This window comes from Hevea brasiliensis, chromosome 4, assembly GCF_030052815.1.
Source record: "Hevea brasiliensis isolate MT/VB/25A 57/8 chromosome 4, ASM3005281v1, whole genome shotgun sequence".
NCBI lineage: Eukaryota > Viridiplantae > Streptophyta > Magnoliopsida > Malpighiales > Euphorbiaceae > Hevea > Hevea brasiliensis.
This window is the reverse complement of record NC_079496.1, coordinates 14,961,535-14,977,514: the sequence shown is the minus strand read 5'-3', so window position 1 is coordinate 14,977,514 and position 15,980 is coordinate 14,961,535. Positions and strand designations below refer to the sequence as shown.

Below are 15,980 nucleotides of genomic sequence, written 5' to 3'. Positions count from 1 at the left end.
TTTTAAATTAAGGAGTAAGATATAACATTTTTAAAGAACTACTAATTTAGAACTTAAAATATAATTTCAGCCTTTTTAATTATGACTTTGAGATGGGAAATTAGAAGTTTAGAACACTAAATTCAAACCGGGGAAGGATCATTGAGAGAAAAAAGAGTAGAATTTGTCAAAAGTGTGAGGCAGCATAGTTGGGCAAGTAAGATGTAAATTGGGGCCACATGTAAGAGAATCAATGAAAGCACAAAATTGGAAAACAAAATGATACGGAAAGGTATTTATATTTACAGAAATACCCCATATGTAGTCTTTGTTTACACTTTACTTCCTAAGTCCAAAAATAAATCATGTAGCCACGTTCACACCTCCACTATATATATACCCACTTCAATCCTTTTTTCTCCACACAACCAAAACCATCTCTCTCTCTCTCTCTCTCTCTCTCTCGTACAAAAAGACACTGCTTTCAAACAAAGTATCTCTTAAATAGTGCAAAAGCTATGCCTGAGGAACCAAAAAACACATTGAAACCCACATATTACAATCTTGGAGGGAATAACAACAAAACCCTTCAGTTCATTGAAGATGTTACTTCAAACCCTGATGAGGTGCAGAAGAAAGTCCTTGAAGAAATCCTCTCTCTCAATGCTCACGTTGAGTACTTGCAAAGGCATGGCCTTAATGGGCACACTGACCGTGAGACTTTCAAAAAACACATGCCTATTATCACCTATGAGGATATCCAACCTGACATCAATCGTATTGCCAATGGCGATACCTCTCCAATACTTTGCTCTAAGCCCATTTCAGAGTTCTTGACAAGGTGTGTGTGTGTGTGTGTACAAGTTTTCTCATTTGAACCACTAAATTGTATTTTGGTGGTTTCCACCAAGTTTGGCCTAATGGGTGTCATTTTTAATTCTCCCTATTAGCCTTTTCTAAGTGGTTGTGTCTCTTTTTTGCTAGTTTAGCTTAATGGATTGTCACTGTGGCTATTTTAACATGTTTTTATTATTTTTATATGACTTTTTGAATGTTTGCTGAGAATTTGCAGCTCTGGGACCTCAGGAGGGGAAAGAAAGTTGATGCCAACAATTGAAGAGGAGCTAGGAAGGAGGTCACTGCTTTATAGTCTGTTAATGCCTATTATGAACCAGTTCATTCCTGGCCTAGAAAAAGCGAAAGGGATGTACTTTTTGTTCATAAAATCAGAGGCTAAGACACCTGGTGGCCTCGTGGCAAGACCAGTTCTCACTAGCTACTACAAGAGCTCCTATTTTAAGAATAGGCCATATGACCCTTACACTAACTATACTAGCCCAAATGAAACCATTCTTTGCCCTGATTCTTACCAATCTATGTATTCCCAAATGCTCTGTGGGCTTTGCCAACGCAACAAAGTATTCCGTGTAGGTGCTGTTTTTGCCTCTGGCTTTATTCGGGCAATCCATTTCCTAAAAAACAATTGGCAACTTCTTTGCAATGATATTAGAATAGGCACAATTAACCCTCAAATCACTGATCCTTGTGTTCGAGAAGCTGTCATGAAAATCCTTAAACCATATCCAAAACTTGCTGATTTTATTGAAGCTGAATGCAGTCAAGATTCTTGGCAAGGGATTATAACAAGGATTTGGCCTAACACCAAGTACGTGGATGTTATTGTGACAGGGACCATGTCTCAATATATTCCTACTCTAGATTACTATAGCAATGGCTTGCCTTTAGTTTGCACCATGTATGCCTCCTCTGAGTGCTACTTTGGCGTCAATCTTAATCCTCTTTGCAAACCAAGTGAAGTTTCTTACACCCTCATTCCTACCATGGCCTATTTTGAGTTTTTGCCTGTCCATAGAAACAATGGGGTCACCAAGTCAATTTCCATGACCAAATCACTCAATGAAAAGGAGCAACAAGAATTGGTTGATCTTGTTGATGTCAAGTTTGGCCAAGAATATGAGCTTGTTGTCACCACTTATGCAGGTGATTAATTTAGAATGAATGTTCACTTTTTTCAATAATTATTTTTTTTTAATGTCACAAATAGTCTTGCTTACACGTACTTGTTATTAATTTTTTTTTCTTTACAGGACTTTATCGCTATAGAGTTGGTGATGTGCTAAGGGTGGCTGGGTTCAAGAACAAGGCACCGCAATTCAATTTCATATGCAGGAAAAATGTGGTCTTGAGCATTGAATCAGATAAAACTGATGAGGTTGAGCTACAAAATGCAGTGAAGAACTCTGTGAACCATTTGGTCCCATTTGATGCAACTCTAGTTGAGTACACTAGTTATGCAGACACCACTACTACTCCAGGACACTATGTATTATTCTGGGAGCTTACCCTTAACGGGTTAACCCCAATTCCTCCTTCAATTTTTGAGGACTGTTGCTTGACTATTGAAGAGTCACTTAACAGTGTTTATCGCCAAGGGCGTGTCTCTGATAAGTCAATTGGGCCACTTGAGATCAAGATTGTTGAGCCAGGTACTTTTGATAAGTTAATGGACTATGCCATTAGCTTAGGGGCATCAATAAACCAGTACAAGACCCCCAGATGTGTGAAATTTGCACCTATTGTGCAGCTTTTGAACTCAAGGGTCATTTCAAGTTATTTTAGTCCTAAGTGTCCAAAATGGGTTCCTGGTCACAAGCAATGGGGTAACAAGAACTGAATCTAATGGAAACAATACAGAGTTCGTGCATGGAGGTTCACAAGAACTATTTTTGTGGTCATCTCTAAGGTTAAAGGAACCTTTTTAGGTTAACAATGTTTTAATGATCTTCTCTCTTTTTCTTTCTTAATTTTGTACTTCCTTGAATTTTTTAGCCTTTGTTTAATATGCTTAGGTACTTCTTGCATTAGCAATGTATAAAAACAGTTCATGTTCCAAGCAAAGCTCCTTCTCCCTTCTTTCTTTCTTTCTTTTTTCTTCTAATTTTAATTAATTTTCATATCTCTTTTTTCTCTTCTTTTATTCCTCCCCTACCACCCCACACCCCCCCCCAACCCCCCTCCCTTTTATTGGCTGCAAAGATAATCACATTTTATAGGCATGTGATTTCTTGATTCTAGCCAGGATTCCTGCCCACTTAAGTCTCATGGGGCTATGAACTGAAACTGCAACAAGAAAGCCAACCACTTTGGACTCTCATCTTTTTCTATCATTTTTAAGATAAAAGCACAATAACTTTTGCCTTAGTGTTTTAGTCTAAGAACAAAGCAAGACCCCAACTTTTTCCAAGTCACTTTGGACAAAGAGGCACATATTCTTTTTGATGACTAATTAATTAGCAATTTGATTAATTGCATTAGTACAAGTGGCTAATTATAATATAGAATATTCATGGGATCTCATGATTGAACAGAACCTTGTTGCCCTTTCTGTCACTATAATAACTTAATTAAGATGTGTCCAATTCAAGCCAAATAAATTTGGTTATGAAGGTGGTCTCAGTCATATTGTGAAAAACATTTTGAAATTCTTTCATAAGATTGGCATGAGTTTAGAAGGATTAGTATTCTCCCAAAAGGAACACATATGTTTTCAATGCTTATTAAATGATGTTGTTTTTAGCTCTCTGAGTCTCTGCAATACAATACAAGAACACAATAAATGGGTTGGTCTTTATAAAAGGGATACATACTGTGTAATTCAGTGTAAATAATACGAATGAAGTCTTAATTCTTCTCTCTGTCTATCTCTTTCTTTCCTAAATTTTAATATTCTTTTGTGTCTCTTCCCTTTCTTGGTTCATTTCTCATTTGGTTTGCATCAGTTGGCAACCTCACTTACGTTAATTAAATCAATACTGGGAATTGATAATGAAAGAATGGAATCAAGTTAAGATAAGCATACACGTTGGTCCTTTATATAGGCTTTGGATTTGACTCCTATTAGGGATAGAGCTGATGTTAGAATGGGACTCGAAGTCCAGCTTACATTGGAGTCCTATAGGTACTAGGACTATGTTTATGCTGAGTATCTCGAGAATCCTTATCCTAATGTAATTTAGCCTCATTATTCAAAATAGGTCGAACTAAGGTATGAGCACAGATGTTTGAGGTATGTAGGGTAGTTTGGACTTATATTTGGGTTGCCGAGCCATAACAAAAATAGTCGCTTACTTGGACACTAGACTATTAGTACATTTTTATGTTGTAATATTATTAAATAGGAGGATATTTCTATTATTAAAATGAAATTTACAATTATGATTTTTTTTGTTTCCTCTAAGATTGAATTAGTTTTGTTGGAATAGTAACCTTAGATATCCTAGCTCTCATTAAATTAGAAAATGTACTTAGTACGATACCCAATACCCACTCATGATAGTGGATGACAACAATTATAATTTCACATTATTTCATTTGTTGAAAAGCTAATTTTGAATAAGATAAAAAAAAAAAAAAAAAGATGTTGTGAAACGTGACAAAATTGCATTTGTAATATTGCATGAAATGCTAGCTAGAGTGAGAGCAATCCCAGAGGCATTATAGCTATATGTCCTCGTATAAATGCAAATACATCATTTCAACATTATGCATGTATAGGACCCCCAACCCCAAGGTCTCCCAAAGAATCAAGCATTTTATTATTTATTAAAAGAAAAAACACACTAACTTCAAATGTTGTTGCAAGTTCAGTAGAGTAGCTCATGAGTGTGTCTATGTCACGATTTGGACCTAAAATGCTAGTCCAAACCATGAGAAAATTCATGTTGAGGGAAGGGAGTTTTGCTCGTCTCATAAAACAAACAAAATCAGTTTTTGTTTTTATAAAGCATGTTTTTCAAGGGGTAATCACAGACACAGCACCCAAAACAAAAGAGCAATTTTAATAGTAAAAAAAATTCAAACTCTTATCTTCTTAATTCCATAGTTTTCAATTTCATTTACAACTCCATCAATCCACTTGTTGGCTAATACTAAATCGATCATGTATGGAATTTACAACTTTTCGCTATCATTTTCGTGAAGACATCTAATCTCACATCAATATATACAATAAGCATGATAAGAGGGTTGAATGTATTACAAAATGACTTGATTAATCTACTCATCAACCCACTAAATAGAATTGGTGTCCAATTGTTATTTGATAAGATTAAAAATATTCCTACATATGCATAAATGGATTGAGAAGAAAAAAAAAAAATCTTCATTTGAGAGCATAATGGGTTGCTAGGATTCAAATTTATCCTGCAAAGTTGAACCAATTGGCAAAAAAATTAAGGTGCAATTATTGACTCCATTTATCATGTTATCTTCTATTTGTCTTTACATGATGTGTATTGATGGTAAACCAAAACATTATCTATATCATAAAAGCATATCTAATTCTTGAATTCATATGCATTTCACATCAATCATACATTGATTTCTTAAAAGCTCTGGAGCCAATAATTAGAGACAAGTGAAAGCAACTTCATCATGTACTATACAAGTACCCCTATATATATATATTTGAAATGCTACCTTATTTATTGAACTTTTTTTTTTTTATCACATGAATTTTCAGAGTTCAACATATATGCAGTTACTATTAAATTATGCTCACAGTTGTGAATGATTTTTTTTTCTTTTAAATTGTATTTAGTATCTAAGTGGCATGAGAACCAAGTTCAAGCAATTCTTAACTTTTAGAAAAGTTGGGGCCTTAGATGCCAGTCCCTTAACAAAAGAAAACTACTACCCAATGTTCTTATATATTCCCTAATATATATATTAAATTTTTTTTGTGTGTAAATATTCCCTAATATTCAGCTATATAAATTTGTATTTAAAAGTTGATAAATTCTTAAGTTAGATAGAATCCAATTTCCACATGGAAACTTTTATACATATTCTTAAAGGTGGGCTAATTAATTATTCTTATTCTCTTGATGAAGTTTAAAGTTAATGCTAATTATTTTTGTTTTAGTAATTAAATTAAACAGTGAAACTAATTATTGGAATATGCACCATCACCATGATCAACACTTGCGAATATTTAAAAACAGTGTTTGCCATAAAAAAAATCAAGAGTTTTAAATTATTAATGACATTTTAAATAATAATAATTCAAAATTAACTTCTAATCACTCAAATAATGCATCATTAGAATTTAATTTTTTTATTAATGATATTTAAGGGTTTCTTCTTCTTTAATCAGTGGTCTCGAATTCAAATTCATAGTATGAAATATTTTTAAAACTCAGAAGAAAAATCTTTCTCTCTTTGTGGGTCAGCTTAGTGTGAATTTGGATTAATTAGACTAGTGAATTTTGGATATCGGATGATTTTTAAAAAAAAAATTATAAATTATTATATAAATAATTTAATTGAATTTTTTTATAAATGATTTATTTTATGTGAAAATTAAGTGAATTTTTATTTAGAAATTAAAAAATTAATTAATAAATTAAAAGAGCCTGTTTATATAGATTGCAAGGAATTGATTCTAGTAGATAATATTCTTTGGCGGTGGTGATCATGTGACTCACATTTTGCTTTGAATAATAATAATAATAAAGAATGGATTATCGTTACTGAAAGCATTTTATTTTCCCTTAATAATAAATAATTAAATAATATGAAAATACAACCTAAGAATATTTTTAATTTATTTTAAGGCCCAAAAAAATCCAAAAAAAATCGGCGAGGAACGAGTAGCAGGGAAGGAGGAGAAATCCAAATCTTATGGATAAGTGGGACCCGCATTCCGTGCAGGGGCCAGTTCCCAGCCGGCAGAGAATCCGGCTAAAATATTTATCTGACGGGGGACCATCCCTATACAGTCGCCACGTAGAGTTGACGAAAAGGCCTCCCTAACTGAAAATTCCCTGTCAATGCGGGGCCTATGTTGGACCAATCAGCGCACAGGAGTCCACGTGGGTTGCACATTCCGAAGTTTGTTATGGGGCGTCCTTTCGTCGACCCCCACTGTACAATGAAGGAACGGCGTGGTTTTACTTGTATATACATTCGATTAAAATGTTAAAACGATAATAAAAAAATAATTAATAATATAATAATTAATGATTTCAAGACTATCCTACATAAAATTAGAATGATAATCAATAATTTCTTCAAATTTAATGACATACGCACGTCAATTCCCGACACATGGCAAACAGAGTCTTCCAATGTTTTGATCATCAGCCAATTCCCATTGTCTCAATACGTATTAATTAGTTCATTCAAAGCTCATGAGTTATGCCTGATTATCGTTATTAATTTGTCACGTTTTACTAACAATTCTCTTATGTCCATAATTATATTTTATAATTAAAAAAAAATGTTAACCTTAGTGTTAGTGATAATATTTAGAATATGTTTAGTATTATTATTAAAATTATTATTGAAAGAATTATTTTTTTTATTTATATACTAATTAAAAATTATTAAAAAATAATTTAAAATTAAATTTAATAAATTTTAATTATAAAAATATTAAAATAATAAAATGATATTTTTAAATTATTTTTTTAATTAAAAAAATAATTTCAAATTTCCCGCAACATCAAACATGCATTTAAAAGATGAATATAATTTTAATTAGTATTAAATTTTCTTCATTAAATCATTTTCACAAAATTTTTTCCCCTTTACATAGTGATAGTGATCTAATCATCCAGGGAAGTGGATGGGGAAGAAAAATTGTAGAATGATTGAAAGTGATTGAAAAGTAAAAGAATATGAGGGTGACAGAGAAAGTAAAAAAAAAACAATGCTTTTGGAGACCACTAAGCCAACAATGACTTTGATAGCAGCCAATTACGGTTTTCTATTGATGCTGATAACTTGCAAAAGATGATTGATGGAAAATGAAACTTAAGTAATTATAGATGATGGGATTTGTTTCCTAGTTAATTATAACATTTACTGCATAAATTAAATTTTATTTATTTAATTAAGTGCTGATGAGATGAGTCACACATTAATTAAAAAGTAATTTTCTCTCTTAATTCCTTTGTCTTGGTGTGAGGATCATATCTTAATTAATTATTTAATTATATAAGTAAAGGTGGCTCTGAATTGAGGAACTAAACCCGCAAAAACAGCGGGTGTTGGGCCAAATGCACGTGAATTGTCACCTTCGATGGTCGGACGGCGACGGCCCAACAACAATGGTGGAGAATGGAGATGTACGCACCATATCGTCACATCATTCGACATTAACACGCGTGGCACACGAAGAATGTTGACTCTATCCCTGCCGCACGTGGGGAAGATCTCTTTTTGTTTTCCTGTCGGGCCCTTCCGAAGGCCCATTTGAGCCCAATTTACGTCATACACAGTGTTCGGGATGATTGTGTTTTCCTTCAAAAACAAGAAAAAAAAAAAAAAGATTGCGTGAGAATAAATTAATTCTCATTTAGAATTTGTTCACATTATTATAAAATTTTCATGTGATTTTGGATTTCTTATTATATTTATGTAACGTTTCAAATTTTGTTTAGTTTTCTCACCACATTATCAGGTTGGGTTTGCATTACCATTACAAGTAATAGGAATAGGAATACATATCATTATCCTGTTAAGGGTATTGACAAATTTTTGTCCAATGTCTCCCTAACATCTGGAAATTCTTGAAATTAATGCTAATTAAACTAATAAAATTAGTATATTAATTAATTTAATTAATGATAAACCATATCACTTTGGCTATTACTTAAAACCCTAATTAATTTGCTCATATAATCTTGTTTGACTAATTGGGTATTAAGAAAATGGTCATAAAACATTGATTTTGAACCTTACTGGCATCAATGAATTGCTTGCGTTAAAACATTCTTTAATAAGTGCAAGAAACATGCCTACATATTTTTTTGAAAAAAGATAATGGTCTCAACATGGTGGTGTATTAGCCTTGCAATCAAGAAAGACTGTTGGTAGTGACAAATGAAAGAGATTTTTTATTTAATTTTCTTTTACAATTTTTTAATAGTGTCAGGAATAGTGTCCTGTTCAAGAGGGAATCTATGATGGTGCTGAAAAGGAATAGGGGATTGAAATAATGTAACAAACTCTTAATTATAGTTTGATTGCTGAAAACTTCAAAATGGGTAACTAAAGTTATGCTATATCTAACCTTAAACAACTTTATATTAATTGATGAAAAGGGGAAGAATTACTTATGTAATCATTGGTTAGAATAAAATTTCTCAAGAGTAGAATAAATAAAAAGAAGGAAAATGCCTATTTTAAAGATAAATAAGTCCTTTAATTTTTAAAAGTAGATAAAAAAGACTAAATTATAATTTGTCTCTAATATAAATTTAGTCAAGTCGTGCGTGAAGATTTTTTAGTACACAGAGTCCTCATTAGCAATCTTACTTATTTATTTGTAACATTACGATAAATTTCTGCGGGTCTTGCAACAAATTGATAAATAATTTTTTGTCAAATAATTCAAGAAACATCTATGTGGATTCATTATCTTCATTATAGTTTCTGTAGACAAGCATGTTGAACCATTCAATAAAGAACAATTGATCAATCTGCTCCCAGATGCAGCAAATATCCATTAAGACATTGCAAATCAGATATGCAAAATTACTGATAAGAATCCTGTACACTGTAAGATTTTCGTCCATGGCCGTGGCTAAATTTATATTTGAGTCAAATTATAATAAAAGTTAAAGGATTTATTTATCTTCAAGTGACTTATTTGATATATTTTTAAAAATTTAGAAAACTTATTTAATAATTGGACCCTAAAATACTTAACTATTTGGCATAATTTTAAGGATCTAAATAAGCTTTTTGCCTAAAAAGAAAAACAAATAAAAACATGTAATAGAGTGGAAAACATTGAAGAAGAAAAGTAGAGACAAAGAAATGGAGACAAAAGACACCATTGATGATAAAGAAAGCAGGCATCAAAACCATTCCTAACCATATATTTTTCATGATTGTGTCTCCACCATGTAATGACCACTTGGCTAAAACAGCTTAGATGATAGTAACTTGACTTGGAGGATTGAGGCCCTTGTTTCCATCACTGAGAAGTGCCTAAAAACGCATTATTAATCTTTTTAGGAAACAAGAATATACATTTTCCTTTTCATTGACATTGCCTTTTGTTTTTGCACAGCAACAGAATTGTTGTTAGCTCCAAAGATGATAAAAAGTTCTTTGCATTTCAATTCTTTCAAATTATGCACTATTATCAGTGAAAAGTCTAAGATCTCCAAAGATTTTAAGTGTTTTATACTATTAAAATTTTAAATTTTAGATCCTAAAATATTGTCAAAACCAAAATGTCAAGGACTGTAGTGTAATAAAAAAAAAATTCTTAATATTATATATTAAGAGAGTTTTATTACTTTACGTAAAATATTCAACAATAAAGAAAAAAAAATGTTCCATTAAACTGATAGTTTGTTGGGCTTTTTATATGGACACAAGCCCAACTACAGGCCCATTCTGAAAATCTCATTTATATGATTATGATCAGACACACCTCAATATCTCACACTCATTGTAGGCTCCAGGTGAAGCCTACGTGATTGTGAAAAGCCTGGAGCACTTTGTTAATATTTCCTGTGCACATATTCATATTTGATATTTTCAGTGATTTTTTTTTTATTTATGTTTTGAAAATATTTAACACAAAATCCATAGGGGTTTCTATGAGTTTAGCATGATCCATAGCTCACATTTACAATGCAAGCATCGGCGTCTGATATCACAAGCATTTTAAAAGCTTACTAAAACCCATTGATTGTCCATTAAATTGAAGTATTAACCAATATAATTATACTAAAACCACGGTAGACACTTTCAGTTTCAAGGATAAGTTACTGGCCTTGTAGAGCTGCTCAGTGTCATAGCTCTGTAGTCACATTCTGCTATTGTTCTCCAGTAGACATTCTCCTGAGTTATCCTGTTGCACAGCCATTAATGCCCATTTTAATTCCAAGTCAGAAGGAGGAACAATTTCTGCATCATATGAGCAAAGATAGTGATTTGAAACAAGGAAGCAAACCTGAATCGAATTTTGCAAAGCAGAGAACAACTATAAATTTCTCTTTCTTACAAGCATAAAGGATATACAACCTTTAGGAAAGTGAAATTTTAAACCACTAGATGATTTCTTTTTCAGGCCCAGATGAATTTACTCGTTTAATTACTTCGGAGATTATATCAAGGACCATAAACAATAGATGTGTAAATTACAAATTTGATATGATTAAAGGCCTTTATGACCAAGTACTTCCCTCAAGAAGCCTAAACTGATTGAAGGGATGTTTTATTCATATCTAGTTAAAGCAAGAATCAACTTTCTACGCATCTTGGATGGCGGGCTACTGAGGGATGGAGCCTCAAATAGTGGTTGTAGTGGAGGCATATGTAAAGTTCAGGTCTGCAATTATGGTGACCAGTAGATTAGAATGGTGAACAATGGTATTTAGGAATTTGGATTTAATGTCAGAAGGCTGATGATGCGTTTGGTGAATTGCAGCCACATTTTGGTGAGGATAGCAAGCAGTTTGAGCAGTGAAAGATCAGCAAGGGTCCAAGGACACGAGGAAAACATAAAATAGACTAACGCTGCGTTTGTTTTATTAAAAATGACTTGTATATGAAAATGTTTTTAAGAAAATATTCTTCATGAAAATATTTTACATTATTTGGTTGCAATGTTAAATTAATGGTACATGTTTATATCACGCATATATAAGTATTTTGTCAAAATTTAAAAGATGAAGTTATTTTTTTTAAAAATAGCTTAGTTCTCCCTTTGACAAGAAAAATATTTTCTAATGACCTATTTCCTGAGTATTCAAACGCTAAAAATTCAAAAAAATATTTTCTAAGAAAATATTTTCCACAAAGCAAACAGAGTCTAAGTGTAAAAGAAAATAAAAAGAATACTAGATCTTTTCCACAGCATCATTAAACTTCATCTAGTAAAAAGATTGTATATTAAAAATATACAAATTTGAGGGACAAAGGGAAAAAAATCACCACCCTTTAAAGGCTTTTTTGCTATATCCACATGGATAAACTAGTCCATCCTTCAAATTATTTTCTTTGCAAACACTAATAAAATAAAATTTTGTTCTGCATAGAAAGATTGTTACAATGAAGCTGAATCCATTTAATCTACTTATTGGATCAATTCAACAACATTTCTCACATGGCCAAAAGAAGAGAACATATTAGCAGTAAATAACTTTTAGTTTATGTTTTGCTTTGTCATTATTCAGTTTGTGTTGGTTTGTTATGTTGCTTCATAACTTCCATGTGGTTTATAAACATGGAGGTAGTTTCCTTTATCTTAGGAGGTAGTGTCCATCATAGGAGGTAGTTATTTGCTTCTGTCAGATGCATTTATGCAAGTTTGTTTCAATGAAAGGCATTGGAATTTTCTCAGAATTTTGTGTCTTATTGAGATCAACAGGTTCTCTCTAAATGAGCCCCTTCATTTTCCTTTCTTTTGTTTCTTAAGCAAAATAAGCAAAAGGGTAGAAAAACCCAACAAAAGGATCTGACCAAGAATCCTGCCCATGACATTAATTTAGGTCCCACTGTAACTGGATCACAGACCCAGGACCATAAAAAAGATCAACTAGATTAGTGAAAACAAAAAAAGAAAGAAAAGAAAAAGAAATATAAAAGTATACTATATGCACCTAGAAGAAAATTTTACATTTCATGCATGAAAGTGTCTTTGTTTGAATATTCAGATCTGAAATGTTGATGCCTACAACACAAGTGTTCAAAACAAAAGTATTAAAAGCTTCTCTTAATGAAAGCAAATTACAAAATAAAAGAACAAATTGAAAAGAAAGAATTATTAATACCCCTAGTTTTCCCAATACTCACATGAAAGTTAGATGTCCTACTCCTACATTGCATGTGTAGCAAGAACATTATGTTTTTTTACACAAAATTGATCATAGTAGCTAAAAAGGAATGCAGTTATTCTATCTGAATTATGAAACTTGAAAGTTGCATTCTGCACTTTCAAACAAGTAATCATCTCTATAACATAATCAGATACAGAAATCCTTGAGTGTTGATAAACAAAGAAAAATGCATACATTAATTCTAATTTGCAGATTCATTTGCAAGCAGTTTGCATGCTTTGACATATCCAAACTTCCAACCAAAAGATCCGTACAAAAACAAAATTATAATGCAATGATATGTGCCACACACACAAACAAACGCTAAGATCTCAAAAATGTGTGATATGAGAAAACACATGTATTATTATTAAAATAGATTTGGCACGGTTGAATGATGACAAGTGAAACATGAACTCCTTTTCTGCAAGAGATATTTAGGAAACAAAGCATTAATTCTACGTTGATCTGAAGAAAACTTGTCATAGATCTGAAGTTTTGGAATGAATAGATGAATGTGAATTCAAGTGAAACTACAGGCAGCAAGGACAGTATGATAAATACTATGAAAAATATGTTATTCTTGGGCATTCACCGATACAGGTGACAAGAATGGAGAGATGTAGACCAGGAAGGATGACATGAAAACAGTAGTAGAGGCTGATCATTCCACTAAATGAAACGGGCATGCCTACAACAAGAATGCCAAGATATACAAAACAAACCCATAAGAAATATTAGTTTGATTTTAGTTAAATGGCCATACAGGGACTTAAATAAAAATAAAATGAATTAAAATCATGTTGAGAAAAGGACATTGGCTATATATTGAACAATAGGCAGCATTGCAACATAAGCCTTGGAGGTGAAGGACACAACAATTCAGCCCTAGTACTAGATTAAAACAGAAATATAGGCTCCAATGCAGTGCTGACCTAGCAAAAACTTTCGACCTGCAGGAAAATTGTATATAGTGTACTCCTTGTCAGCCAAGGAAACAGTTGTTTTGCAAGATATCAACTTTCACACCTTACACGCTTACAAGATCAGAAAAAGAGTCATGTGCCAAAAATGTATTAAATTCACAAACATAGTCATTAATTGCACAATTTAAAGAGAAAAAAGGTGAACAGAAATAACTAATAGCTCAAGTACTCAAGCTCAGTTAATTTCCAGCCTGCTCACTAAGCAGTAGCATAATTTAATGATTTATCATTTTTCTTATGAGTAACTCATTTTAAGAATTACTTTATGAAAAGTAAAACAAATAATTTTGGATGTAGAACATTACTAGTTCATTTAGACCATGATTTTACATCATGCATCACAGTTATGGGGTTGCTGTATCAGGTTGTCATCAGTGTCATCTGGATCTATAACGAGTAATTCAAAAATAAAAGAAAGAAAGAAAAAAAGAAAGAAAGGAGCAATACAACTCAAATCAATACTATAAAAGGAATTACTGAAAAAGGCAACACATTGTCACACCTAAGATAACTATTAATAGAATACAAATGCAAAAGGAATGAAAAAAATTCCAAAACTTACCTCGTTTACCGTATAATTTCTGAATCAAGTTGACGAATGTTAAGAAATGAAAAAACTGATGGAAAATTAAGTTTTACTTGAATACAAGTTTGAGAAAAGGAAAGTAGCTTAGAAAAGCTCTCTTGGCCACTTGGCTAGTTAGCTGGAGACACAAGAATATTAATGTTAACCAACAAAAAAGGGAAACAATGAGCAATTTACAATGAAAAGGCCTTAAAGCCCAAAGAATCAGCCTGAACAAGTTTGAAAGTACCATATGGACAATTTCCCACTGTTTTCAAGTGTAAAGTTAAAATCCTTGCATTGAAATGGGGTAAAACAAAAAGGAAGTTAGAAATACGGTTACACAAAGGACCCTTTTGAAACCATGATTCAGACTTCAGAAGCAAAGACAATCAATTAATGTGCTAACAGAAGGAAAGAATATCATCCCTTTGTGCCTCCCAATACAATCTATTGATGAACTTATTGAATGATAAATGCAAATAATGAATTTTATATATATATATATATATATATAATTCCATTGTTGAATTGAATTCAATTCACTTTGTAATAAATTTATATGTGAGTAATAGGATTCAATTGAATTCTATCACTTGAATGTAACAAGGTTGTCATACTACCCTCCCTCATGTGATCAAGACAGCACGAACCTATGCAATCAAGAGAGAGAAGACATTTTTGGATTTTGAAAACAGACCTATCAACTCTTGCAAAACTCAACCTCTTTTGGCCAAATTTTTTTTCAAATTATCAAAATTCCTCTTTTCTTCTCCCATTTGAATGAAATTTTACAGCAAAATAAAATAATTCAAAGACAAAGAGATATGGTAAAATTTAATTAAAGTCCTTACTCTTAAAGGTTTCTGTATAAGCCGAAAACAACGCACCATTAACCACTATTGCCATTAATAGCATTTATAAATGATATAAAATATAATGGCGGCAGGCTGGCAATCACCAGTACCAACTACTAGCATGTGTCACGCAGGAGCCTGCCACACGTCATCATTTTCTTGCGAGCATCTTAATCTTTAACAGTTACATGTCACTCCTGTTAGCTCAATTTCACCAAGTTCATCTTTCTTCCATAATGCTTCAACTCTCGATCGCAAATTAATCTCTCTACAAAATCCATATATTCTCCCTGCAACAGACATCGGAAAGTAAGTAAGCAATATAAGAGTTTATGTACACTATTTAATTAGTTAGCGTTAGTGATTCATATATCTCATTAACATCAAATCAATTCTCTTTTGTTTATTGCTATGAACCATGCAATACAACTCCGACTTTAATTTGATAGATTTTCATGTATTAATTTTCCCCCTTGTTATACTTTAAACTTCCATGGCAGATTAGCAACCCATTCCCAAGTCCTGTTCGTCTCACCACAACAAACATCAAGTGTAAGAATGTGCCAAAAGATAATCCTTACCCCTTTTCTTTGTCATTTAGTCATAGTAGCTCATATCCATAGTGAAATCTTGTTAATATCATGTCCTTCCCTGTTTTATGCAATATGCAACATAAAAAGATCATTGATTTTCAGAAACTCAATTTGATTTGCAACCATTGGAATCTTGA

General features: G+C 32.2%; 1 protein-coding gene across 1 annotated transcript; it reads left to right on the top strand.

Moving 5' to 3' along the window:
- Positions 1-405: 405 nt before the first annotated feature.
- LOC110644469 (indole-3-acetic acid-amido synthetase GH3.6) lies at positions 406-2,898 on the top strand. The gene is made up of 3 exons (XM_058145403.1): positions 406-820; positions 1,052-1,980; positions 2,088-2,898. Exons 1-3 carry the CDS (start codon positions 498-500, stop codon positions 2,672-2,674), a joined length of 1,839 nt encoding a protein of 612 aa, XP_058001386.1. The 5' UTR covers positions 406-497; the 3' UTR covers positions 2,675-2,898.
- The last annotated feature ends 13,082 nt before the right edge of the window (positions 2,899-15,980 follow it).

What these genes read in the sequence shown, in the direction of transcription:
- LOC110644469 (XM_058145403.1), top strand. Translation starts at nt 498, where the DNA reads ATGCCTGAGGAACCAAAAAACACATTGAAACCCACATATTACAATCTT. An exon ending in ATTTCAGAGTTCTTGACAAG is followed by an intron (nt 821 to 1,051) that starts GTGTGTGTGTGT and finishes GAGAATTTGCAG; the next exon opens with CTCTGGGACCTCAGGAGGGG. An exon ending in TGTTGTCACCACTTATGCAG is followed by an intron (nt 1,981 to 2,087) that starts GTGATTAATTTA and finishes TTTTCTTTACAG; the next exon opens with GACTTTATCGCTATAGAGTT.